The following is a 27707-nucleotide window of genomic DNA, read 5'->3' as shown; positions in this document are numbered from 1 at the left end:
GGAAAAATAACAGACAATTTCGCATACATCTTCAGGGCTTCATGGGCTGTTGGTTAAGAACCCTATGCAAGATTGTAATTTGAAGGAGAGAAGTGATAACTTATGCTTCACAGTGCACAGCAGACAAGAATAAGAATTTTTAAAGTATTTGAGTGATTATAACCAGGCTTAATTTTCTTGATATTCACATTGGAAATAGTCAAGGAGCCTCTGTGAAGACATACATTTTAGTAGTAACAGAAAAAGCCAATGAAGGACAAAAATAAAGTCATTCACAGAAAAGGCACAAACAATAACTGAGCTTTACTGTATGCTACAGGTTTTACATCATATTGTTTTTTAACCTGAAAGCAGCCTCAAAAGTAGCTTATTATCAGCTCTTTACAAATAAGGAAACTAAAGCTCAAGAGAGGCTGATTAATTTGCCCAAAAACTTAAGACCAATGAACAAGCAAAGATATAAATTCCTATCAGTCTAGTATGGAAGAAACCTGGCTCTTCCTGTAATCACCCAAATACTTAGCTTGAAAGCACAGAATATTAGAGAAGGGGGAAAAAAAAACTTACGACAGGAAGTTTAAAGAAAAGGTGGTTATAAGATCAAAAACAGGGAAAGCATTGCAATGATACGAAAGAAAGGTGGGAGAAACTAAGATTAATAATCTAGATCATAATATATCTGGTAGCGAGTGGAGGAAAGAATACTAACTATTAGGAACAAACTGATTCTAATTCTCGCTCTGCCCCCAACTCAACAGATAATCCTAGACTAATCGCTTAATCTTTCTGGAATTTAGCTTCCTTGTCTGTGAAATTATGGATGTTGGACGGCATAAAAACTTAAACTTCTAAATTCCTTCACAACTTTGAAAACATTTTCACAAGAACTATTTTCATTACATTCCACTGAGCAGGGATTTTGCTTTATTCATTGCTGTATCCGCAGCACCTGGCTGGTACAAAGTAGACACAAAATATTAGTTGAATGAATAGATGAATTTGATCATGACAATAACCCTGTGAGGAATGCAGTACTGGGCAGGTATTTTTTATTAGGCTTATTTCACATGTGAGAAAAACCAAGATCCAAAAAATTTTTAATACTTGCTCACAGTACTGCCGCTAAATGGTAGAGCAGGATACAAACTCAAGTCTTCCAATTACTAGTTCAAAGTTCTTTCTAGGTCTAAAATTTTTCATATTTTCATATACTCTTAAGCAGACACAAGAATAATGAACTCTTCTTATTCCCACTCTTCCAAAGGGAGAAAAACATCATTAGGATGGTGTTACCATAAAAAGCAGTGAATGACCGATTCAAAAGAATGATCTTAAAAAATACCTAACACACAATAATGTTACATATATGAAATAAGGAGATAAAATCCAATTTCTGACTTCTTTGATTATACTTTATTATATTTTCTGTGTTCCACAGTTAAGTCTACACTCCTAATTATGGCTGGCTACTTTACAATGTTTGCTGTTAATCATAAGGGAGAAGGAGCTCAAATCTATCCAAGTAAGGTTAAAATTCAAACCATGAAACTTACTGTAGGCCTCCTCAGTGACCTCAGGCTGAGGAACTCACCTCACACTCTAAAGCTTAAGATCAACTGAATTATAGAAGAAAAAGTCTTGACAGGGCAGCATGAGCTAGAAATATCTATGTGAACAGAGATGGAAACAAAGTAACAGCCCTAGGGCAAAGCTCTATTCTCCAAGACTCTCAAAAGTACAAAAGTATATTTCAAGAACCTAATTAGGGAAGAAGAGGGGTTGGTTGGAGAATAATACCTTCAGATTAGACAGTGTACTCCTGGCATAGCAATGCAGCCTCCTGCCTTGAGGCCACAGGCTCATAGGAAAATCACTGTGTACTGGGTAGCAAATTCTTTTATTTAAGAAAAAAAAAGATTGCAAATTCGCCCAAAGATAGAATCCTTTCTTTCAAAAATAAATAATTTCTGCATATGAAATGCCCTCCCCAAAATCAAGCAGTTTAAATACAAGGATATAGACCAAAATATTTTGTTATATGGGAGGCAGTATGTAAGGGGTGTTTGTAAAGTGAGAATTTTTGTATACCTCAGAAAAGTTTCTTAAAGGAAACTCATTAAAATACACTTCTCTTCTGAAAGTAAACAAATAAACTGAATACGTATTCTCCACTGACTTATGCTCCTTTGGTTTCTTCTTCCTCTAAGAGGACCCCGCTAGGTATGTGCCAAAAGTGAGCAGTTATGCTGAACTATTTTCAGAGCGCTTGAATAAAACAGAGTATCTGGGGTCATGACCTTGGCATCTCAGTGAGCCCCAGTCTATGCCGCCATGGCCACCTACAAGGTGGTGCTGATCCCACACAGGAAAAGCACACAGAACCTGTAGAACAGCTTCAGTGGCTGGGGCAAAGCCAACATGAGCCCAGGAGGCGTGAGGAGGTGAAGCACCACACGCAGGTGCTACAAGATGCTGGCTAGGAGTTTGACATCTGCTTCACCACGGTGCAGAAGAAAGCCATTTGGATCTTCTGGACAGCACTGGATGCCAATGACCAAGTGTGGCTGCCAATAGTGAGGACTTGACTTCAATAAAGCAGAAACTGCTGCCAAGCATGACGAAACCCAGGTAAAGATCTGGACATGCTATTATGTCCTACCACCTCTTATGAAGCTCAACCACCCTTCTACAGCAACATCAATAAAGACTGAGGTATGCAGACCTCACTGAAGATCAGCTACCCTCCTGTGAGAGTCCGAAGGACACTATTGCCAGAGCTCTGCCCTTTTGGAATGAAAAAATAGTTCCCCAGATGGAGGAGGGGAAGGGGGTACTGAATACAGCCCACGGCAATAGCCTTCAGGGCACTGTCAACCCTCTGGAGGGTCTCTCTGAAGAGGCTACTGTGGAGCTGCACCTGCCCACTGGTAGTCCCACTGTCTATGAACTGGACAAGAAGCCCATGGAGTTCCTGGGAAATGAAGAGCCCATGTGTGAAGTCATGGAGGCTATGGCTGCCCAGGGCAAGGCCAAGAAGTGAAGGCAAGCAAGCAGCCTACTTTCCCAAGGACACCCCCCTCCCACCCCATTCCTCTGCACCTCTTCCCTGCACATGTCTGTGGGCATCTTAAGTTGTAGCTCCAGATGGGGATCAGTGGCTCCCAATTTTCTTTTAGCCATTTTGTCTCCTGCTCCCATTTCCTTCATACAATCTAGTCAGAACAGCACCTATGGGGCAAAGGGTCCTCAGTCCAAGTCAAGGGAAGACTTATTCAAGAGGGTGGAGAGGAAGTAACTCTGGGACTTTTTGCTAGTGCTTCGTTCATTACTAAGGCCCTGCTTGAGTAGAAGATAGGCAAGAACCATGCTAAGATGTGACCAATGAGGAGGAACAAGAGAGCTTATTTGTGTTCCCAAAAGCTAATCCTGTACTATTTTGTAGTCATGTGACTGTCTGGGAGGCTCTAGTTATTCCAGTAGAAGATGAATGTAACCTGCATGGTGATTCAAACAAACATTTCCTCCATTACACCAGAGGAACTCGCTCCAGAAGATTAGGATCAATCCTGAATGTTTAAGTGTTGCATTTACTTTTACAAAATATATATATAAAATACATATATGTTGTGTCTATATTTGTACATATTATATATATTTCATATATTATTTATATATTAATGTTAAAAATACCAACAACAACAAAAACCTTCCGGGGATTTTAGTGGTGGTTAACAGAAAACAAACTATTCCTTACACCAATATGAGATAAGCTCCCTGACTCCTAAGGTATAGGACTTCACCCTGTTGTATGTTTCAGAACCCCTCCCCTGCCTTATTGTTCTATGGCCATAAAATGCCTCTTGATCATGTCCAAGCATGTCTTTCACTGTGTCAGATTTCCGAATCATGTTCCAGTTGTTTGGCGCTGCCACTTGGCCCAGTACTCATTTTGAGCATAACTGTACTAAATCCTATTTCCAGAACAGTATAATAAGGGAGTGATGCAACTAAAAACAAAATAAAACAGAACAAGAGTATCTGGGTAAGAGGGGAAAAAAGTATTATCGGTAAGTGGGATGAAAGACTTTGAACAGTCACATGATTGGACAACTGGACCCTGAGGAAGAAACGGACGTACAGACTAAGAGAACAGGTATTAGTCAAGATAAACATTCTGTAAATGTAAAGGAACAAAGGTTTTTATGACTCTAGTTCTATAATCTAAGAGTTATCCCACAATAATAATCTACTGTTCTACTTACCATGTAATAAATCAATTTTCTCCTTCCATTTGAAAGTTATTTTCCCTATTGATACAAACAATATTTAAATTTTTCTGCATAAATACAATGCAGTGACCTTACCTAGTAGCAAACTGAATGAGTGCATTCTGAAGAGTCTGCCTAATTTCAAGAAGAAAAGATTCATCATCACTTAGTGTATAATACCAATACTGGACATAATCCCTCAAGGAAAATTGGATAACCTAAAACAAAAATATGGAAAAAAATACAATTTTTTAGGATTTAAAAAGTAACAGTGGCAAAGTAAAACCTGAAAGGATTATTTGCATTTATATTTACTTGCTACATACTAAATTGTAGTGGTAAATAACTGCCTTCATTAAAAAAGCATCAATATACTAAAACACATTTCAAAAATTTTTCAATTATTTTGGTAGCCCAATTCATCCACTGCCCAAATTTTTTAAAAAATTAAAGAATTATCTATGGCGAAGCCCCACCCAATTTCAGATAAAGATGAAGCCTGCAGAAAAAATAAATTTCCAATGCTACAACATAATGAAGTTTTAATCAGTTTGATGGAATGAGATGCAAAATAATGTCAAGAGACGCTAATAATCTTGGAAATATGTTTTCTTTTGAGAATATCATCAGAATCATTGCATCAAATTATAAAAATGACAATTCACTTAATTCTAATACCGGTGATGCTGCCAACAGCACTGTTAGCCAATAAATAGCAAATAATACAGTTTAATGTATAATGTTTTTGCAAATCAGACAAAGTAAATATGGGTTCATCTAAAAAATAGTATTACATTTTAAAGTATACATTATTTGTAATAATCACAAAATCAAGAATCGATGAAAAATATTTTGGAGAAGAATAATTTGAATTCTAATTTTTAAAATATTTTTGAATGAAACCATAAATATCCATTTAAAAAAGTAATTAAACTAGTAGGAAAAACATCTGATTTATCAAACCACTAAGCTTGTTCATTAGCTGAAGAGTAACATTTTAACTATAAAATAATTAGAAACATTATCAGATGTCAGTAAAACCTTTTTTTCCTAAATGTAAATTCAACCAAAAGGCTTTAATATCGTATTAAGCAAACACCTTATTATAAATAAGTTCATAAGTAAGGCAGCATCTTTATGTACAGACTCCAAGGACAGCATTATAATGAATTTCCAGCATATTACACAAATAGCAAAAATTCTTCTTTAGTATTTTCAAAAGAAATGCACCTAGCACACAACATATGGAATTCAAATACCACATACTGAAACTCACTTGCTGGAGAGGTTCATCAATTATATTGGCACCTGTCAATCTTCTATCGATCTTTATAGTCCTGGCTTCCCGTTTCATTTCTTCTAAGCACTGAAAGGAAACCATAACATTCTATTACATAGTTTCTTGATTTAAAGTCTCTGTAGTTTACTTCTAACTAAATATTCATTGTAACTTCCCTGTCATTATTTTCAAGTTAATAAATAACCTTATTTCTTGAGACTCGGGTACAAAGCAAACACTATTTCTCAAATTAACAAAACTAGACATCTAGAAAAAAAATCTTGTGTCATCACCAAAAACAATTATCAGCAAACATTATTTAGAATGTGAGAAATTGAAAATATCAGATATAATATTGCCATATTTCAATGAAACTTTACAATCATAAGTTAGTGTTTCAGGTGAGTCAAATAATTGTCTTTATTAAACACACCCCTATTTCCTCCTTCTCCCTCCCAGCCCACAATAGTATACCAGCTGCCAAATGAATATATTTTAAATTAATTTTACTTAGGGATGGTTTTTAGCAACTAAAGAAAATAAATATTTCTCTGTAGTCTTCAGAAAGACCAGTGACCTGGAAATCGGGTGAAAAGTAGTAAGACACTCTTCAATTAAAAATACAAACCAAAGCACACATACATATAAAAAACATATGCCTCGAGTTATCACATGCAACCGCTAAGATTTTTTCATAAAATATACTTAGGAATCATTTTAGAAATAGCAATCAAAATCACCATTTTTATACCATATACTAAAAAACAGATTATAAAGACTTAACCAGTCTTGACTATGATTTATTACTGTTTAGGATCTTAATTCTTAAAATATTTTGCATCCTCTCTATGTACCACTCAAGTGAGTGGAAAATATGGATGGCTAGGAAATGATTCAAAAAGAAAAGGCAAAAAAGCAAACAACCCAATAGAAAAATGGGCAGAAGATCTTAATAGAGATTTCTCCAAAGAAGACACACACATGACCAGTAGGCACATGAAAAGATGCTCATCACTAATTATTAGAGAAATGCAAATCAAAACTACAATGAGGTACCACCCACCTTACACCAGTCAGAATGGCCATTATTAAAAAGTCTACAAATAACAAATGCTGGAGAGGGCATGAAGAAAATGGAACCCTCCTACACTGTTGATAGGAATGAAAGTTGGTGTAGCCACTATGGAAAACAGTATGGAGGCTCCTCAGAAAACTAAAAATAGAGTTACCATATGATCCAGCAATCCCAATCGTGGGCATATACCTAGACAAAACTACAATTCAAAAACACACACGCACCCCTACGTTCACTGCAGCACTATTCACGATAGCCAAGACATGGAAACAACCTAAATGTCCATCAACAGATAAATGGATAAAGATGTGGTACATATATACAATGGAATACTCCTCAGCCATCAAAAAGAATGAAATTATGCCATTTGCAGCAACATGGATGCAACTAGAGATTTTCTTATTATATAAATGAAGTAAATCAGAAAGAGAAAGACAAATAGTACATGGTATAACTTATATGTGCAATCTAAAATATGGCACAAATGAACCTATCTCTAAAACAGAAACAAAATCACAGACAGACAGAACAGATTTGTGGTTGCCAAGAGGGAGCGGAGGAGGGAGGTGGGTGGACTGGGAGTTTTGGGTTAGTAGATGCAAACTATTACACTTAGAATGGATAAGCAACAAGGTCCTACTGAAGAGCACAGGGAACTATGTCCAATCTCCTGGGATAAACCATAATGGAAAAGAATATTTAAAAAAAGAATGTACGTATGTGTATAACTGAGTCACTTTGCTGTACAGCAGAAATTAACACAACATTGTAAGTCAACTATACCTCAATTAAAAAAAAAAAAAGGTTCATTTCCTCAGAAAGATCTGTGAGCAAACTCAAAGAATACACACTAAAGGGAGTTTTAAAGGGAGACAGAAGTAAGTTTCAGAGATTACTTTAAAAGTTACAGTAAGTATTAGAAAAAAATGTATTTATCAATATGAAAGTCTTATTAGCACATAATGGATAAGTTAATAATTGTAAAATTCAGTTACTGGCATCAACTCCAGACCATTGGCCTCTCTTCATACAAGAAAAACCATCCTAATCCCACAATAATAATTGAAGGCAATGAGAATCTGAAGCGTACTTCTAGTACACAATTCCAATTTTATTTAGAGTATGATATTGAAAACAAAAGAATAGGAAAGATAATATAAAATTGGACTTGAATTATTAAAATTATAGAAACTGCACAGCCTAATCGCAAGCTCTATTTTTCAAGTGAGTTAAAGAGAAAGTGCCCATTTTCCTCCCTCTGGTTCCGATGCATTTATTTCATTCAAAACAGTATATTCATTGACATTTCCACAAGTCATACACATGATGCACTGAAATTCTAAGTTAAGATAGCAGGAAAAGACCCCAAATTTCTATCTTTTCCTCAAATTTGCATTCTCACCTTTAACATCTAACATGCATTTTCTAAGCCTGATCAGATAGACTCTCATAAATTTATAGTGAGCATTAGTGAATTATAGGAAAATCTGCCAAGCCATATAAAGATGATCACATATCATCACTGCGTACAGCAGGACTTTAAGGTTTCACATTCCTTTACCCTTCTTACCTTAGGAATCCCAGTTGATGTCGGAGGAAGAAATGAGTGTTCACACTGCTCTAGGTACTTCTCTGAGTTTGTTTTTCCAAAGAGGAGAGTAACCACAAAACCCCTGAAAGAAATTTAATTATAGATACAAAAACAAAACTTCACTACAATTTAACACATCCATTTATTACCAAATATATTTTTCAGATTTAATTGATGGCTTACCATTCACTAAAAAGTCAGTTTGTGACTTTGACGAGGCGCAAGGAATTGACAGATTTTGTTAAGTTCTCAAGTTTAAAACAACTATAAACATTTTGTGAATTTATACAATAATGCCTTTACGAGTTTTCATCCAATATATTTCACAAAGAATCTCAGGCAACATTTTCAAACTTTAGAAAAATAAACCTTCATTAAATAAGTAGGCAAGCTAATAACCAAAGACAAATGAGATGTACATCTATAGCTATACCCACATTTCTATAATTCTGTTAACTAATTAAAGAGAGATATAACTTGCCACTATGAATACAGAATAAACAAAGGCTATACAGGAAAAAAAAAAGATCCAATTTACGATTTGTTTAAAATAAGACTGGAATTTAAAAAAGAAATATAAATACATCCCCAAAAGTTAATTATTTTTAAAACAATTATGGAGTCAAGGTAAGATAAAATACTGGTTTAGAATACTTTGTATTGACTAAATGCTATCAGTATTTCCTACATTTAAAGTTTCCCAAATAAATCTAAGCACTACTAAGTAGATAGGAAATCCATAAAAGAATATTAAATTTTAATTTTATAATGATTTACAGTAATCTTACAATGATTGAAAGAGTGCAGTTGGGGACTTCCCTGGTGGCGCAGTGGTTAAGAATCCGTCTGTCAATGCAGGGGACACAGGTTCGATCCCTGGTCCAGGAAGATCCCACATGCCGCGGAGCAACTAAGCTCGTGTGCCACAACTACTGAGCCCACGTGACACAGCTACTGAAGCCCGTGTGCCCTAGAGCCTGTGCTCCGCAACAAAAGAAGCTACTGCAATGAGAAGCCCACGCACTGCAACAAAGAGTAGCCCCCGCTCGCCACAACTAGAGGAAGCCCATGTGCAGCAACGAAGACCCAACACGGACGGACGGACGGACGGAAGGAAGGAAGGAACGAAGGAAGGAAGGAAGGGTGCAGTGACAAGAAAGGAACAGTAAAAAATTAAACACAGTCAGCCTTAGCTATTGAAAGGAAGATTCTCAAGGTCCTCTGCTTTTCGTGGCTATCTGCCATTTCACCACTCTTCAGTACAGGCACCACATAAGCAAGGAGGAGGTTGGAGAAACAAATAAAGTCAAATCAACTCATGTCATCAATTCTGTTTCTGTTTCTTTTTTAAAAGGTTGGCCTCAGAATTATCAGTAAATTTCACATATCTGTGTTCTATCTGACATTATTACTAAGAATCAAGTTGGCCTTGTATTTCAGTTTTACCTAGCTGTAAGCATATTTAGACACAATAAAATGCTGATATTAAGTTAACAATGCATTTCTAAAAACATTATCATAAAATAAACGTTCACCTTTGCCCACAGTGTGACAGTAGGAAAGTAAGCTAAGGAATAATATGATCTTAGAAAGAACCTAATTAATAGCTTCAGCCTTGAGGTTTAAGTAAAAATAGGTGCTACAAATGATTGCATAACCAAACAAACATAACGGGAATGCCATTAAATTAACTCATATCAGTACTGAAGGTATCCCAAAATAACCAGAAAAAAAACCCCACCAAAATTCAGAAAAACAAAAACCAAAAACTTCTGAGTGGTTTTCTTTCCAAAGGGTTTCTTTATTTTAGAAAATAAGGGGTTACCATTGACTATAAGCAAAACATATACATTATCAACACTGTATACAGGTAAACTGCAGAACTCAAAAACTTAAGTTTTACTAGCCAAAAAAAAAAAAAAAAAGATAGTTTCCATGAGAAAATGTATTAATTCCTCTCTGACTTGCATTTTAACTAGGAAAAAGAACAAAAACAAATCTTTAAAACTTACACAACAAAAACAAAAAAACACTAAAACTAAGAAATGATTTTTAGTTATATGTAATGTAACTATTTAAGATTGATATATAAAAGCCTATTTTTGCTCTTAAAATTCATAAGGCACTAAACTATATAAATAAAGCTACATTAAAGAAAGGACAATCATTCTTCATAATTAGAGCCAAAATTAGAAAGATTTTTGACTCAGGAATTGTGATACTCACTGACTGTAACTGAGTAACCTGGGAATGCTTAATTAACTAATCTTCTGAGATGATTCTGGATGCTTGTTAGTATATAAATTGAAGTCCCCTTACTGTGGCACTATATTTCCTGACATCAGTAGTCTGGAACAGAATATCAAATCAATTTATGACATAACATGAACTTGGAATTTCAGATCCTTCCATGTGACTTAATATTATCTAAAGAGTTTATAGTGGCCCTCCCACACCTACCAATATCCCAACTTATCTAAAAAAATTCACAGAACTTTACAAATATCCAAAAACTTTCTTGAAATTATTCCTTAATAAATTAGCAGACTCAAAAAGGGAACAACAAAGGTTCCTGGGACTTCAAAATGAATGGACTCGTGACCCTTTTCCCTTTCCCAAATTTTATATGGAGCAGTTGAGTCTAAGAGAAAGGATTCTCACCCCTCTACCTTCATCTGTAACGCTGCAATTTCTTCCCTTTCTGAAGTATTGTAAAATATTCTGAAATCCTTCCTCACTTTTGCCAAAGGCTTATTCAATTAGTGAAATAAAAGAAATCTTTTCTTTGTGAGAGAAACATCTCCTCAATTTCCTTTCCAATAAATAAAAGAAGCCATGACCTTGTGGGGGAGTAGTGCAACCATGAAGGTCTGGCCTTGATTTGTGACTAAAGAATGTAATTTAGGAAGCCCAAATGGCTGCAGATCTGTAAGTCTTCAATCATCTTTATAATCAATAAAGATATTCAGAACTCCATTTATCTGATTCCTATGGCTTATTTCTTAATTGTCTCAGTATATAATACCATATCCAAGCAATTATAAGGAAAATATTAAATCTAATATAAAATACAGTTTTATGAATAGTCCTCGATGTAGCTTCCCAGTTAAATTAATTCTCACTTGTTCAACAATCAGTGGGTGACCTCCCTATAAAATGGTTACACATGATTTTCAAACTCATAACCTGAAAAATGTGACAGGATGACAGCCATCCCTTCAGTGTCTTATACAGTCTCTCTCAGGCCACAGTTTATATATGCTATTCAATTCAGCTAAGTCCTCTAAACCTATAGGCTCAAACAATTCCTCCAAATATTTGGGGTCTCAAAAGATTTTTCTGAAAGAACTCATAGGTATTCACTGCACAAATAATTACATAAATGTATTACACATATACAAACACACATATATATACATACACACATAAACATTAACAACAAAATGCTCATTTCAGCTAAACTACCTTGTTCAGAGTACCTAAGTAGCAAGCATCTCTCTTGTTTATACATTTTCTTACATATAATTCATATTTGATACCAAACATTCTACATAGGAAGCTATACTAAATCATGACTGAAACCTCTCCTGTAAAGTTTTATGAACTCAAGGTAAAGCATAAACACTGTAAACCAAATAACCATGAAGAGAAAAATGGCAAAATCAGGTGTTTGTTGGAATTTTCTAGAACAAAATGACAGCATTCACTAAGGGAAATAATTAACACAATAATTAACATTAACATAATAATTAACATTAGTGTCTGAAGTCTAATCAATGAAACAGTCAGTATCTTCTAGTCTGTAAAACTTGATGTGTCATCTCAATTTAACTTATTTATCTTATTATTATAATAGATAAGGAAATTTCAACCTTAAAGGGGAAATAACACCAAAAGGAATAAAAAAATCTTAAAAACTTTTCAAGTTACACAAAAAAGTTTATATCATCAGAAATTGAAATTTATTTTTGAAGATGATGACCCATATTGCTGGTACAAATCATAACCATCATCGTTTTTATTTCTATAGTTATCTTAATTTTACTATTTTTAAGTCTGGTAAAAACAATTTGCAAAAATAGCATTCACAAATCATACTGCCATTTCTCATGATCATTTTTTTTTCTTATTGAGGTCTCATGGTCATTTGTTTCCATTTTGAACAACTGAACATGACATGAATTATAAAATTATCATTGAGAATACTTACCCACCCACAAAGCAGAGGATATAAAATGCCAAATAAAATATTACAAAGGGTCCAAACGTTATTAGAGAAAGGACAATGCCAAGGCTTCCCCATCCCCATATGGACAGACTGGTCTGAAATAAAGCAGGAAAAAAAATCTTTTTAATAAATAAATAATTTTCCATAGGAACTAGAAAAGAACCAACAAAACTTTTACACAGTTTATGTTTCTCCTTTTAAGCATTCATGGTATTGTTTCAGTAATTTTAAAAATATTTACTTTTGAAAGTGTTAAGTACATTCTTGGAAATTTATCTCCCAGAAACAATATACAAAATCTATATGTAGAAACAAATTTATAGCATATCAGCAACGATTTTAAAAAACAATCTATTGGCAATATAAATGAACAAATTACATAAATTGTTGAATGACATGAAAAGTGATAAAGTATTTATAATAAAAACATTTATACATTTATATATGCAAAAGCATGTATGAAAGCTTAAGTAGACAACAGATTGTACTTGTTTATATTTCATCTTAAAACTACAGCATGAGACTTTTTAAAAATTAAAATTTCAAGGTAAAAAACCCATGTCTCACTAAAAATTATATTTTTATTTACTCAAATTATTTGCAGAAATTTGTAAAATTATAACTGCACAACTTCCAACTTCCCGTTACCAAAATTTACCACGAGTTCAACAAAACATCTCTAAAAATTCTCCATCCTGTTTCCCTATTTCGTTTAGAATTATACTGTATTATCTATTAAAAATACTCCTTTTGTTGAAGGCAAACTGGATTTTAGCAATTTAAGTCATTATGAAATAAATAAATGTATTCAGTTCAACAAGTTCCTATATCCATTTGCCTTGTACTGTGAGGTATACAAAGGATGCATTTGTCCCACTCCTGCCATCAAGAAGCCCAGAGAAGAATGTCTTACAGGAATGAAACAATTAGACACTGAACCAAAAGAAAATAATAGAAAGCATTATAAGATGCTAAACTGAACGAAATTAATGACAAAAAAACTATGGAATAGACAATAAGTGCTATGGACTATGAGAGAAAGCACAGTTTTACTTATTTATTCATTCATTCATTCATTCACCAGTCATTGACTGCTTCCTATGTGCTGTAAGTTCAAAGTGCTGGGGATATCACAAGGAATAAAGTATACCCTCATAAATCTACATTTTAGTAAGGGAAGAACAACAAGCACACCCTCATGAATTTACATACCTTCGTAAGTTTACATTCCAGAAGAGGAAAAAAGACATATAAATAAGTAAATATATATCAGATGGGGATAAATGCTATAGAGAAAAATAAAACAATTGCATGTGGTTGATCTAAGAAGCTTTCAATGATTAAGTGACACATGAACAGAAATCTTAGATAAGATATACGGAAAATTTATAATAGTCTTCCTACCCCCAAATAATATTTTTCCATTTATTCATATCATCTATGTCCCTCAGTGAAGGGTTTTTTTAAATTTCTTCTATATAAGGCCTTCACAACTCTTGTTCATTTGTATTTTTATTACCTTTTTTCCTCATCCTGGCCACATCTTTTTAACCAGAGGACAGAATGCCTACTGATGTTTCTACCCTGCCTTCATGATCTCCTCCTTGAATCAGCTGGGGATACTATTGCACCTATGAAGTGGTCTCCCCTGACTTCTTTCCAAGAGCTGAAAGTAGGCCATGGTGGTTTAGAATAAAGTACAGAACATTTCAGTCCCTCTGACAATAGTTCTGCTGAACATTCGGGACCTGATCCACACTATAGTACCGCCAGATGGCCAACTATAAAAAACAGATGTGATTTCCCAAGATTCATTCAAAACCTTTTCCACTGACTTTCCTGAAAAGAGTTCTTACAAACTCTCAGGAAAGCTCAGACCAGACTATGACCCAGATACTTTATCCAGCCTACCTTCTTCAATGATATTTGATGTAATATTAGCAATATTACTCTTTCTTTACAAAGTTATATTTATGCTTGCTCGCCATTTTTCATAGCTAAACAACTTACTGTTCAAGGATCTATTCAGAGGTTTGAACAATGAAACCAAGCAAAATGGCTATCTCTGGAGATAAAGGAAAGAAGGGAGCATGCAACTGGAGGACAATACACAGGGGGCTTCTCAAATACTCAATACTCAAATGTTCTATATTTTTTAACCAGGTGTTTGCTCTAAACTGTATAAATGTGTTATGGCTCCAACTGTATGACTATCAATTAAAGAAATTTAAAAATTAAATTTTCAGGGCTTCCCTGGTGGTGCAGTGGTTGAGAGTCCGCCTGCCGATGCAGGGGACACGGGTTCATGCCCCAGTCTGGGAAGATCCCACATGCCGCGGAGCGGCTGGGCCCGTGAGCCATGGTCGCTGAGCCTGCGCATCTGGAGCCTGTGCTCCGCAACGGGAGAGGCCACAACAGTGAGAGGCCCGCGTACCACAAAAAAAAATAATAATAAATTTTCAAAAAAGAATCACAATTATATAATGTGGGAAAGATTATTAACTCAATTATTTAACAAGGGGAGATGCTCAATTGTCTAAAAGCTCAAATTTTCAGAATCTTACAAGTCTTTTCTTACTCATTTGAAAATGGCAGCAAAAATCATCAAAAAACAAACTCTTATTCATTCAACAAATATTTGGGAATAGCTACATGCCAGATGCTAGTGATTTAACAGTGAACAAAACAGACATTACCGTCACATGAAAAAAAAAAATCTATGGAGAAGAACCTTTCCTTAATTAAGTTTGAGAGGAATTTCTATATTCCAGGGACTAATAAAATTAAACATTTCTAATCAAGCAAGTCAGGTGCTCATTTGTTTTGTGGTTAATCTCATAATATTTAACTTCAAATAAACTATTCAATGAAATATCAGAATAGAGAACTGTCCAAAATTGAGAAAGTTTCATGTTATATTTAGTGTTCCCATTTACATATTTGGCTAATATTATAATCTTAACTGGTGAGATTAAGAAGAACATTTGATCTAAAACCATTTAAAATTTTTGAGTTCTAATTATTTCCTAAGATGATACAGGATGATAAAATTTACAAAAATTTTGCACTACATCAGAAACTTTTTACAAATTCAGAACGGAAGCCAAAAAATATAAATAAATCCACTTCACAATGATTTACATTAAAATAATACTTGATTTGTTACTATTTTCTTCTCCAAACACAACAATCAACACTGAAATATTCATGTGTCTGGTTCCCTAAAATCACCGACACACTAACTGTGAGATGGAAGAAACCTTCGTGATCATCTACGGCAGTACTTCTCAGACTTTAAGAATCTTAAATGCAGGTTCTTAAAATGCAGATTCTGATCCATTATATCTGGGGTGGGGTCTGTGATACTTTTATTTCTAATAAGCTACCAAAACTGTTCAGAACTAAGGACAATTATGTATTTATAATTCTCCTAAATTAGCCTCTAGGTCCACAAAACCTTACAATTCCAGAACCCAAAACCTCTGAAAATCAAAATTGTACCAAGTATTCTATATACCTATCTCATTTACTCCTCAGAACAACTTATGAAATAATCAAGAAGGTAATACAGCATAGTGCTCAAAAAATATGAACCCTGGAGTTTAACTATCTGAGTGCAAATCTCACGTTTACTATTTATTAGCTGTGTAACCACTCCACGCCTTCATTTCCTCACCTACATTACGTGGTTTTTTGGGGAGTAAATAAGCCCATGGTCTAGTGGTCGATTTTAGCTTAATCGTTATTATTATCCCTAGTTTAACAACATAGAAACTAAAATACAGAGAAGTTTTTTTAAAAATGGCCCAAGGTCACACAGTTAGTATGAGAGTGGGATTTGATCCTATTCAAATCCTGACTCCTTAATGAACCTTAAAATTTGTCAGCTGACAACTGCCTGAAATTAAAACTCACAATAAGAAAAAAAGGTTAAAATCATAAATGAGTGCTTTCTTTTATTTAAATATTCATCAGCTTAATATGCCTCCCAAGAAATTAGTCAGAACACTACTTGTAATGAATGTTATAAATTCCTGGTTTGAGTATCAAGTACATAAATATAAAGTATAATTTTTATTAGACAATCAGTTTATCTATAAATAATGAAAATAATTTCAGTTTCAAAGGGTATCAATTTTATTAGCATGCCCTGGTTCTTATATGTATCAGTTTGGCCTTGAGCAGAGGGACACACAGATATAAAAAATGACTCCTGCTGCCAAGATGCTTAAAATCGAGAAGTGACAATGTAAAAAATCTTAAATGCCTCCTGATAGTAGAAAGCAAATGGAAATAATTTACATTGTGGTATTTTATGCCTATCAATTCATACTACCATTTATCTTATTTCATCCTCATCACAGACTTTTATTGGGCTGGCCAAAAGGTTCGTTCAGTTTTTTCCGTAAGATGGCTCCAGTAGCACTTAGCTGTCTTTAACTTCATTCGAAACAATTTTGTTAGATTGTATGTGACAGCTGTCCTATCAGCATGCATTTTAAAAAAAGACTTACAAAAATTGGTGAATTTTTGTGTAGCCCTTTTAATATTGAAGATGGAAGAAAAAAAGCAACATTTCCAGCATATTATGTTTTATTATTTCAAGAAAGGTAAAAACACAACTGAAACGCAAATAAAGATTTGTGCAGTGTATGGAGAAAGTGCTGTGACTGACTGACTGGGTCAAAAGTGGTTTGCACAGTTTCGTGCTGGAGATTTCTCGCTGGACAAGGCTCCATGGTTGGGTAGACTAGTTGAAGTAGACAGTGATCAAGACGTTAATTGAGAACAATCAACATTATACCATGTGGGAGACAGCCGGCACACTCAAAATATCCAAATCAAGCGCTGAAAATCATTTGCACCAGCTTGGTTACGTTAATTGCTTTGATGTTTGGGTGCCACACAAGTTAAGTGAAAGAAAACTTCTAACCGTATTTCTGCATGCGATTCTCTACTTGAACGTAATGAAAACGTTCCATTTTTAAAACAAATTGTGACGGGCGATGAAAAGTGGATACTGTACAATAATGTTGAACAGAACAGATCGTGCGTAGGGCAAGCGAAATGAACCACCACCAACCACACTAAAGGCCGGGTCTTCATCCAAAGAAGACGATGTTGTGTATATGGAGGGAGTGGAAGGGAGTCCTTTATTATGAGCTCCTTCCAGAAAACCAAATGATTAATTCCAACAACGACTGCTCCCAGTTAGACCACCTGAAAGCACCATTTGACGAAAAGCATCCAGAATTAGTCAACAGAAAACGCATAAACTTCCATGAGGATAAACGCAAGACTGCATGTTTCTCTGATGACCAGGCAAAAACTGTTAGGGCTTGGCTGGGAAGTTCTGATTCATCTGCCCCTTCAGATTTCCATTTATTTAGATCTTTACAAAATTCTCTTAATGGAAAAAATTTCAATTCTCTGGAAGACTGTAAAAGGCACCTGGAACAGTTCTTTGCTCAAAAAGATAAAAAGTTTTGGGAAGACGGAATTATGAAGTTGCCTGGAAAATGGCAGAACATAGTGGAACAAAAGGGTGAATATGCTGTTAAATAAAGTTCTTGGTGCAAATGAAAAATGTGTCTTTTTACTTAAAAACCGAAGGCACTTTTTGGACACCCCAATATGATAGGAAAGGTAGCAGAATACAGTACTAAAAACATAGAATCAGAAATTACAGGTTCCAGTTTGCCACTAATGTTCTATGTAACCACTGCAAAATCACTAACCACTTTTTGATCCAGAACTCACACTAGCACAATGAAGAAGCTGAGCTGTGAGACCATCCCTCAAGTCAAGCCTATCTAAAGCAGACTTGATTAAGTAACTTGGATGCAGAGCTACGCATAGATTCTCCCAGCTACGTGTGGAGAATGGGGCTAAGTGCAAACAGCTATTTTATATATTAATAGATCACATGAAGAACAGATTGTCAGAGCTCCCAGAGAACAGACCTTGGACTCTCATAAGAGTCTTACTAGAGTGAGTCAGCCACTCTCAGTTATATTCACCTGATATGTCTCAACACATTACATGGCATAGGGCAGCCAGATAGGGCTGAGAATCTTAAAGCTGATATTACTTCAGTGCCAACCTGGATCACAGAAATTATATAAAAGAATTCAACAACAAAAACAAGTACCCATAAGAAGAGTCGCTTTATTGAAACTATAGATTGTTTTCCGTCCACCTTATTCCACCTATAATAAATTGGAAGTTCTTCTCCAAGTAATTTCAGTAGAATGTGCTCCTGACACAGAACTTTGGCTCATTCAACATTACATAATAATTTAACCAAGGCCTGCTACAAAGAAGCTGCTCACTAAATACAGAACTAATTAATTAATTTACTAACTAGAGAAATTAAATAAGGGAGGGAATGGAAAGAGAAGGAAGGGGAGAAAAGAGAGAAAAGGGGAAAGGGCAAGAAAAGGAAAAGGGGAAGGGAAAGTGAACGCTAAATTGAAGTCCTGCCCCTCACTCCCACCTTAGGACTTTAGGCAGAGTTATACATTCCTACCAGCACAACCTTCACCAAGCCCCCAACCTCCAAAAAAAATAAATCTCCCAAGAGCTTGGTCCTTTTTCTCCCATAGAACTGATGTACAGAAATAACATACTTTTGACTGTCTCAACATAACCTACAACAGCCTACATCACAACTTCCCTTTCAGGGAGGCAGCCACGAAGAGGCAGCCACACAGGGATCATCAGTACATTTAGCTAAGTTGGTCCCAAAACCCCTCTTTTCATACTCCTGGGACACGGAAGTAAAGATCCTCTTCCACTCACGTGTATTTAAGATACCTAGTATATCCTTGTGAGGATGATTAAAGACTAGCATGATATGGTGCACATTTTCAATCCAGCTGTTGAGCCAGGAGGGATAGAGGGTCTTGTCTCCAAGATGGCTAACTGCCCAGCTGGCAAAGATAATGGCCACTGGCTACCTGTGGAGATTATCCTCTCTCTCCCAACTAGGGGTGCCCAGAATAATTAGGTTATATACACACATATACACCAGACTCATGTATTTTTAGTTCTTTGGTAACAGAACCCTCTCCCTTAAAACAGAAATCTATTGTTCAACTTTTATATATTTTCAAGAATTAATTATGTACACATATGTAGGTAACTACTTTAACAAACCCTTCAATGTTACATCAGAGCAGTAGTTATAAAAGATCATACACTACTACATAATTAGGACTCCTAGCATCCAATGATGAAGAAAATACAAGAAAACAAAAAAAGCTACAATTATTTCAGTGTTTTTTAAACTAGATACCATCAATTACAAAATAACTATACAGTCTGAAACAACAGCAGGTACATTCATATGCACTTGTTTTTTCAGGATACAAACTAAGTTAGGCTGCACAACCCCTCCCCAGCCCATACATTGGGGATCACTGGAATTAGAGTCTAAAAGAAATTACAGTACTGAAAAAACAAAGGACTGTATTTACTGAGTGCTTTCCCTTATAAAGAATAATACAAGTATTTAAAATGTGGATGGAGCAGTATAGCAAAGAACAGTCCTGACAGGCTTCTAGTAGACTCAAAGCCTCCAACTTCAAAACCATGTTAACAAGGTTTCCTGAATTTCCAATTAAAGGTCCAGTAGATACACAAAGCTGAAATAAATTAATCAAAGGTGCTTTCTAGAAGCTGTATTTTTATAGTTATACATAATGTTTTTGTGCCTTAATAATACATAACTGCAGGACTTCCCTGGTGACACAGTGGATAAGAATCTGCCTGCCAATGCAGGGGACACAGGTTCGATCCCTGGTCTCGGAAGATCCCACATGCCACAGAGCAACTGAGCCCAACTGCCACAACTACTGAGCCTGCGCTCTAGAGCCCATGAGCCACAACTACCAAGCCCACATGATGCAACTACTGAAGCCCGCACACCTAGAGCCAGTGCTCCGCAGCAAGAGAAGCCACCGCAATAAGAAGCCCGCGCACTGCAACAGAGTAGTCCCTGCTCTCCACAACTAGAAGCCCGCGCACAGCAACGAAGACCCAGCCCAGCCAAAAATAAATAAAAAATAAACTAAAATTAAAATAATAATAATGAAAAAAACTGCAAAAAATCATAGTAAAGACTTTTTAAAACAAACGTTTAACCTAGAGGGATGGGATAGGGAGGATGGGAGGGAGACGCAAGAGGGAGGGGATATGGGGATATATGTATATGTATAGCTGATTCTCTTTGTTATAAAGCAGAAACTAACACACCATTGTAAAGCAATTATGCTCCAATAAAGATGTTTTAAAAAAAAAAGAGAAATAAAACAGATTATTTTCCTTATGTTTCCATTTGACAGATAAATGTCTATTTTTAATTTACATATACATCAGTCTCATTCCTAAATAAATACATATGTATGTATACATGTATATATAGATAACATACAAAAAGGAAAAGTATTCCCTTAAAAATAACTGATTAAAGCAAAATTTTTAAAGCTACTAAAGAATAAGACAGCTAAATTTCTAATTATGTGAACTAAAAGAATCCATCAAGATATCAGAAAAAAAATACCAATCCTGGGCATTTTGAACAAATTTTTTTGTATCAGCATACTTAACCTGATTATTTTTTTAATCCAATTACATACCAGTAGAGGAAAGCATGTATAGCTATCATTCATCTAAGAAAGGGAGGGTGAGAGTTATAAATTTATAAACATTTGCTTATTTTTTTTAAATATAAGGATATACAGAAAATTTTTTAAATGACGATCTTTAAGGAATGGAGAAAATGGGGTAGAGGGGACAGGGATAAGAACTGGACACTGAAAATACCTTGCTCTGTAAATCTGACTTTGTATCAGTATAAATATTTTACATATAAAAAGAATTTCAAAAGCAATCTCTAAATTTCAAAAGCAAAGTGAAATTTAAAAATCTAACTCAATATACTAACAATGTTGGAATAACCACACAGAGAAAGCAATATAGTAATTTTACTATGAATCATTGCTTCGGTAAAAAATAGTGTTGATAGTTCCACTAAAACGAACTAGGGCTATTGGAGGAATGGCTGATTCCAAGTCTGGAGCAGGAACTGAGTTTAAGATGGGCCTGGAACACTTTGCCATACCAAAAAGCTACCAAAGATTACTAAGAATATGTCAAAACTCAGCAGACAACCTGAAGAGGCTTCACCTGGCTAAAGATGGAATCAGTTACACTAACAACTGCAATGTATTGGAGCACTTCAAATATTTGAGTTCATGAAATCATAGAAAGATTTTTAAATTTCATTGATCACCTTTGAAGGGTTCTAAAGAACCAGCTCTTTTTGAAAAGTGGTAGAGAATTAGGCATTTATCAGGCTAATCAGAGAGTTGATGAAAAATCGGTTTCTCTTTAAGGAAAAAATCCATATAAGAAGAAGAAATGACAGAATATTGCCATATTGCAATCCCTAACATAGTTAGGGATCTACCAGTCTAACACGTGCAAGGAACGGATGGGGGGGGGGGAGAGAGAGAGAGGATGAAAGAGAGAGAGAGGAGGAAAGAGAGAATATGAACCAGACATTACATGCCTCTTGAAATAAAAATACACATCACCATCTATCAAAAAGTTTTGTGCGGGTGGGGTTGGGGGACTCAAACCTGAATCTGACTGAGGAAAAGCAGAAGACTGAGAAAATGTTACAATACATCATGGAGATGAACTTAGCAAAATTCAGACTGTGAGAAACACTAAAGGGCAAAAGACCCAATTCCTTCAACAAATAAAGGGCAAAGGGAAAAAAAAAAAAAAAAGAAAGAGGGAAGAGGAAGGTTGAGGAGAACCTGTGGGTTAAAACTGCAATATGTAGAACTTATTCAACTTGATTTTAACAAAAATACAGTGGAAAAAGAAGAAGAATGAGGCGAGAAAGAAGGAAGAGAAACTGGGTAATTCTAAATATCTTCTGAATATTTAATGACATTAACAAGTTACTGCTTATCTTTTAGCTTAAATAATGAATGGTGCCAGCTATTATGTTATAGCAAAAAGAACCCTTATGTTTTAGAGATGCATGATGAAATATTTAAAGATGAAATCATGTATCTCGAATATGCTTCAAAATAATTCTTAAAGTGGACAGTAGAGGAAAAGTGAAAAAGGATATAGACAAAATATAATTAGCCATGAGCTGGTAAATGTCTAAGCTGGGCGTGACAGAGGAAGTTCATTATACTAATCCTTCTACTTGTAATGTTCAAAATTTTTCACTAAAAACATTTTTTAAAACACACACAATAATCACAAAATTCACTTACATAGTAAATGTACTTGCATTTCTTAAGGAACCAATGCAGGAAATAAACAGTGCACAAACATGCTACATGTTCACAGCCCAGAGATTAAACTGGGATTAAAAATTTCCTGTGATTAGTTGATAGTAGAGCAATATACACTTGGCTATTCAATTAAGAAAAAGATTCTTTTAAATATGGAACTACTGTGAGTAATGACTTTTAATATCCTATTTTATGTGTGGGTTATGTATTTATTTTATATAAGAATTACTGCCTTTCAAAATAATTATTTGGAGGGGTTACACTGATCCTATAATAATTAGATAACCATGTATTGGACTTTAGTTATACAAAGATGAATCAGGCAGTTTCTGCCCTCAAAACGTTCATAAACTAAAAAGGTAAAATACACATGTAATGATAACACAAATGCGGTAAGTGCCATAATAAAAAGTTACAAAGTGTTTGGGAATACAAAAAAGATAAATCCTCCAGAGCTTAAACAGTATTGACACTCCTTTAAAATTGGTTTCCAAAGGCAGTTTTGCAGTTGAACAAGAAAAATCAATCTCTTTTCTTTTCAGTTACCCACTTCTTTCCATCAAAATGGTATTACCCGAAATTAATTACTCATTTGATTTACTAAAGTTTTGGTAATTTCCAAAAATAAAAATTCCAAGTGAACAAAGATTCACAACTGCTAACGCTACATAAGAGTGTGCCACAGGTAATCTTTCATACAAAAGTAGGACAGAGAATATCATTTGTTTACTAAACTTCTAAGCCCAATGCTCAAGGCTATTTATACTTTTATGTGTAAATGTATTTAAAGATTCCATTTATAAATGGCAACAAAGTAAGTTGTGAGAGATAAATGCACTATTGAAGAGTTTCCAAAAACTACACATAACCAAATACAATCTTTTCAACAAATGGTGCTGTCACAGACATCCACAAAGAAAAAAATTAATCTAAGACACGGATCTTATACCTTTCACAAAAATTAACTCAAAATGGACACAGACCTAAATGTAAAACATAAAACTCCAGAAGAAAACTTAGGAGAAAACCTAGACAACTTTGGGTATGGTGATGCATTTTTAGATATAACACCAGATATAATCCATGAAAAAAATAATTGATAAGCTGGACTTCATTAAAATTAGAAGCTTCTCTGTACTTTGTACTTTCCTTTTAATTTTGTTATAAATCTAAAACTGCTCTTTTAAAAAAGTCTTTAAAAAAACTACATATAATCACAAATACAAGATGATTTTACAACAGGAGAGAATGGTAACAAGACAGCACCAGTCATGAATTATAATAAACTGATACATAGTCATTATCAATGCACAAAAGTATGAAACTCAATCGTCAAACTGCTCAAAATTCATTCAACTTTATAAAAATGTAAAGAAACCTATTTTTACATAATGTTAAAATTAACTATTTAGGGGCTTCCCTGGTGGCACAATGGTTAAGAATCCACCTGCCAATGCAGGGGACACGGGTTCGAGCCCTGGTCCAGGAAGATCCCACATGCCATGGAGCAACTAAGCCGGTGCACCACAACTACTGAGCCTATGCTCTAGAGCCCACGAGCCACAACTACGGAGTCCGTGTGCCATAACTACTGAAGCCCACAAACCTAGAGCCCCTGCTCCGCAACAAGAGAAGCCACCGCAATGAGAAGCCCACACACCACAACAAAGAGTAGCCCCCGCTCTCTGCAACTAGAGAAAGCCCGCGTGCAGCAATGAAGACCCAATGCAGGCAAAAATTTTTTAAAATAAAATAAATTTTTTTTAAAAATGTGTCCTTTAAAAAATAAATTAACTAGATTCATTTCATAGATTTCATAATCTCTTATCTTAGGACAGGAAACAAGAGGTCAACATCTCTGATACAGAAAACCTTAAGAGAAACAATAAACATACACAAAATATGTATAATGTAATTAAGGAAAATTGAGGATCAGAATTTTAGTTGACATAATACATTAGCACATACTTCAACTACCTCCACCTAGACTCCCCTCCTCCCAAAGAAAATCACACTGTCTTTATTCAGGATACCTAGTGTATGAATTCCTCTCATAATCTACTCTAGTGTGGTCTAACATTCTAACATTTTGTGGCACAGTTTTTTAAATATAATTTTTACTTGTGAGATCTAATTTTTAAACAAATGGAATTTATTTACAAGGGAAAGCTGTTGCTAAAAGGGAACATGTGCACTCAAAACTATGTAAGTTCCACTTGCAGAAATAATTACTTTTCCCTCCCATGGAGAACAAATAGAAAATCCAAAGGTCAGTTCCAACATATCTCCCTGATTTTCCTATGGAATGAGGTTATTTTCTATAAAAATTCTTTGACTCAACAAAAATAAATAAATACAGTAAGCCCTAACAAATTATACTTTGAGTACACTGAGTAAATCAGGTGTTCAGAACTTGAAACCCACCAAGTGACAGAAACATTATTATTCACGTGGGTTACATTCTGGTGACGAAACACCAAAGCTGGGTGTGGGGATGGGGGTGGGTGTGTGTGTTTAATTTTGTACTTAAATATGCATGATAAAATAATAGAAAAATATCCTCCCTAACTAAACACTCCAGTTTCAAGTCACTGATCATGGTGCCCAGGATCAAAACCTCAGCAAATAAGGAATTGAAGATAGGGAGGATTCATTACCAGAATACTTACTGCAGATGGGATGGGAGTCAGCCCATCTGATTTCATGACCCTTTATTACTCAATCGTCCAAATCAAGCGATTGAGCCTGTCTCCTTTTCCACTACAGTCTTCTGAGGCTTCCAAGTCAAGTTTCCTCTCTTACCCTAGTATGCAATAGAACCAAACACACCTCAGACATCTCAGTAGGTGATGATGGTTGGTCTTTGTTACAAAGAATTTAAGGTTTGAGAAAGGGATCAAAAACTGCCAGCGTATTTTAATTCAATAAACATTTTTTAAAAATCACATAAAAATCAGGATTTCTGACTTTTCTTGAAAAACAGAAAAATCTGGCATCAGTGGAATCACCTCCCTGCAAGGCAATAATGGAATGAAGCTGAGTGGCAACAATCCCCATGAAAATGAGCCACAAACTCCTCGGTAGTGCCACAGTCCCAAAATTTGCTATAAGGTGTACCAGATGTGAGTCCAAGATGTGATTTATCACCGTAACTTTACAGTTGTTTTAATGAAAGAAGCAAAATATTTATCTGTATCTATGTTACTATCAGAAGAGGAAAAACAAAAGATAAACCAAGAAAGTAATATGTTTAAAAAATGGCAGACAACCTATTTCTTAGTGGAAGTAAAGTTAGAAATACATATCCCCATTTCATGAAGGGATGTGAATTCGCATTAAGCGTTTCCTTTTCCCTAGTTTAGTCTGACAACAGACACTTCAAAGAGGAATAAACTAATAGCCTCAAGAAGAATCCAGTGGAGTAAAGAATGGAAGGAACAAACAGAGGCTGCAAAGGGGAAATTTCTGAAATCTGTTAAAGTGGGAAAGAATAAAAGGAAATTAAAGAGATCAAAAAATTTTCTACTGCTTTGCAAGTATACCAGATTATCTTTAAGCAGAAGAAAGCCTGCAACGCCCAGGATTCTGTTTTCACTCTCCTACAGTCTTACTATATATGCAATCCCTGAGTAATTTTGTTTTCTAATTTACCACTTTTAACTACCTCATACGTACCATGACTTCCAAAACTGTGCCTCCAGCCCAGATATACCTCCTGAATTTCTAACACTTATATTCAACAGCATACTGAACGCTTCTGCCTGAATTTCTCATGGGTACCGCAAACTCATCATGTCTAAAATTAAATTCATTCCATACCCCAATTTCCTATATTCCCTCATTTAAATTAAAAGGAGGAGACGTCGACATAGAGAATGGACTTGAAGACACAGGATGGGCAAGGGGAAGCTGGTAAGAGTAGCATCGACATATATACACTACCAAATGTAAGATAGATAGCTAATGGGAAGCAGCCACATAGCACAGGGAGATCAGCTCGGTGCTTTGTGACCCCCTAGAGGGCTGGGATATGGAGGGTGGGAGGGAGGCTCAAGAGGGAGGGGATATGGGGATATATGTATGCAGACGGTTGATGCACTTTGTTGTACAACAGAAACTAACACACTACTGTGAAGCAAGTATACTACAATAGAGATGTATTAAAAAATTAATTAATTAAAAGGAGGCATCACTGCCTATCCAATCACTGAAAAGAGAAGTCGTAAGCGTTACCTTGAACTGTCTGTCCTCTTAGAACTCCCACATCCAACTAGTTAGTTATATTTTACATCTTAAATATCTCTTGGGGCCCCCCTCACCACCAAAGCCTTATACAAGACCTTCATTACAGCCTGCAAGACTACAATTCCTGCCTCTCCTCTGTTACATCCTCCTCACTGCCAAAATGACTTTTGAAAAAAAAAGTCTGAAATACCTGGCTTTTTCTTGAGTAGGACCTGTTCTCTTGCTTTTGTTCTCTAGGATGGATCACCTTTCCTCTCTAGCAAAATCTCTATCAAGTTCCCTTCAAGAACCAGATCAAATTTATACCCTCCATAAAGCGAGTCTTCCCTCATAGGCACCTCTCCCTCTTCCCAGATAGAATGTTCAGTCCTTGCATTCTCTGCCTCCACTGCACTATTTAAAGTTCTATAGTAATTATTTATGAATATCTGCTTTTTCTAAACTAGAAACTTCTTTCATTCGTTGGTCAAACATTTATTAAAGTCTAGCATGTGCCCCCTATAGCCAGGCTCTGCAATAAAGGATTATTCTGGGCCTCAAGAAGCTCACAATCTTGTGGAAGAAGAGAATTACATATAAAATTATACAACAATACAGTAAGAAAAATGATAGACATGCATCAGCTATTACAAGGCTCTAAAAAGAAGGAGCAGGTAATCTGACCCAGCCCGAAGGGGAGGAGGGGCAGCAAATCAGAGG

General features: G+C 35.3%; 1 protein-coding gene and 1 pseudogene across 6 annotated transcripts in view; one reads left to right on the top strand and one right to left on the bottom strand.

Moving 5' to 3' along the window:
- Positions 1–27707, bottom strand: part of SNX13 (sorting nexin 13) — a 138084-nt gene that overhangs the window by 86092 nt on the left and 24285 nt on the right. For all 6 annotated transcript variants that reach the window (XM_060020411.1, XM_060020409.1, XM_060020407.1 and 3 more), the window contains exons 2-5: positions 12424–12536; positions 8193–8295; positions 5545–5634; positions 4365–4486 (exon numbers count right to left, since the gene is read on the bottom strand). In XM_060020411.1, the coding sequence (XP_059876394.1) occupies positions 4365–4486; positions 5545–5634; positions 8193–8295; positions 12424–12536 (428 nt within the window). The remainder of the gene's footprint in view (positions 1–4364; positions 4487–5544; positions 5635–8192; positions 8296–12423; positions 12537–27707) is intronic.
- On the top strand, positions 437–3052 carry LOC132430633 (phosphoglycerate mutase 1-like; annotated as a pseudogene).

This window comes from Delphinus delphis, chromosome 9 (assembly GCF_949987515.2).
Source record: "Delphinus delphis chromosome 9, mDelDel1.2, whole genome shotgun sequence".
In the NCBI taxonomy this organism is placed as follows: domain Eukaryota; kingdom Metazoa; phylum Chordata; class Mammalia; order Artiodactyla; family Delphinidae; genus Delphinus; species Delphinus delphis.
Note: the sequence above shows the minus strand (reverse complement) of the source record. Positions and strands in the feature narration are given on the sequence as shown.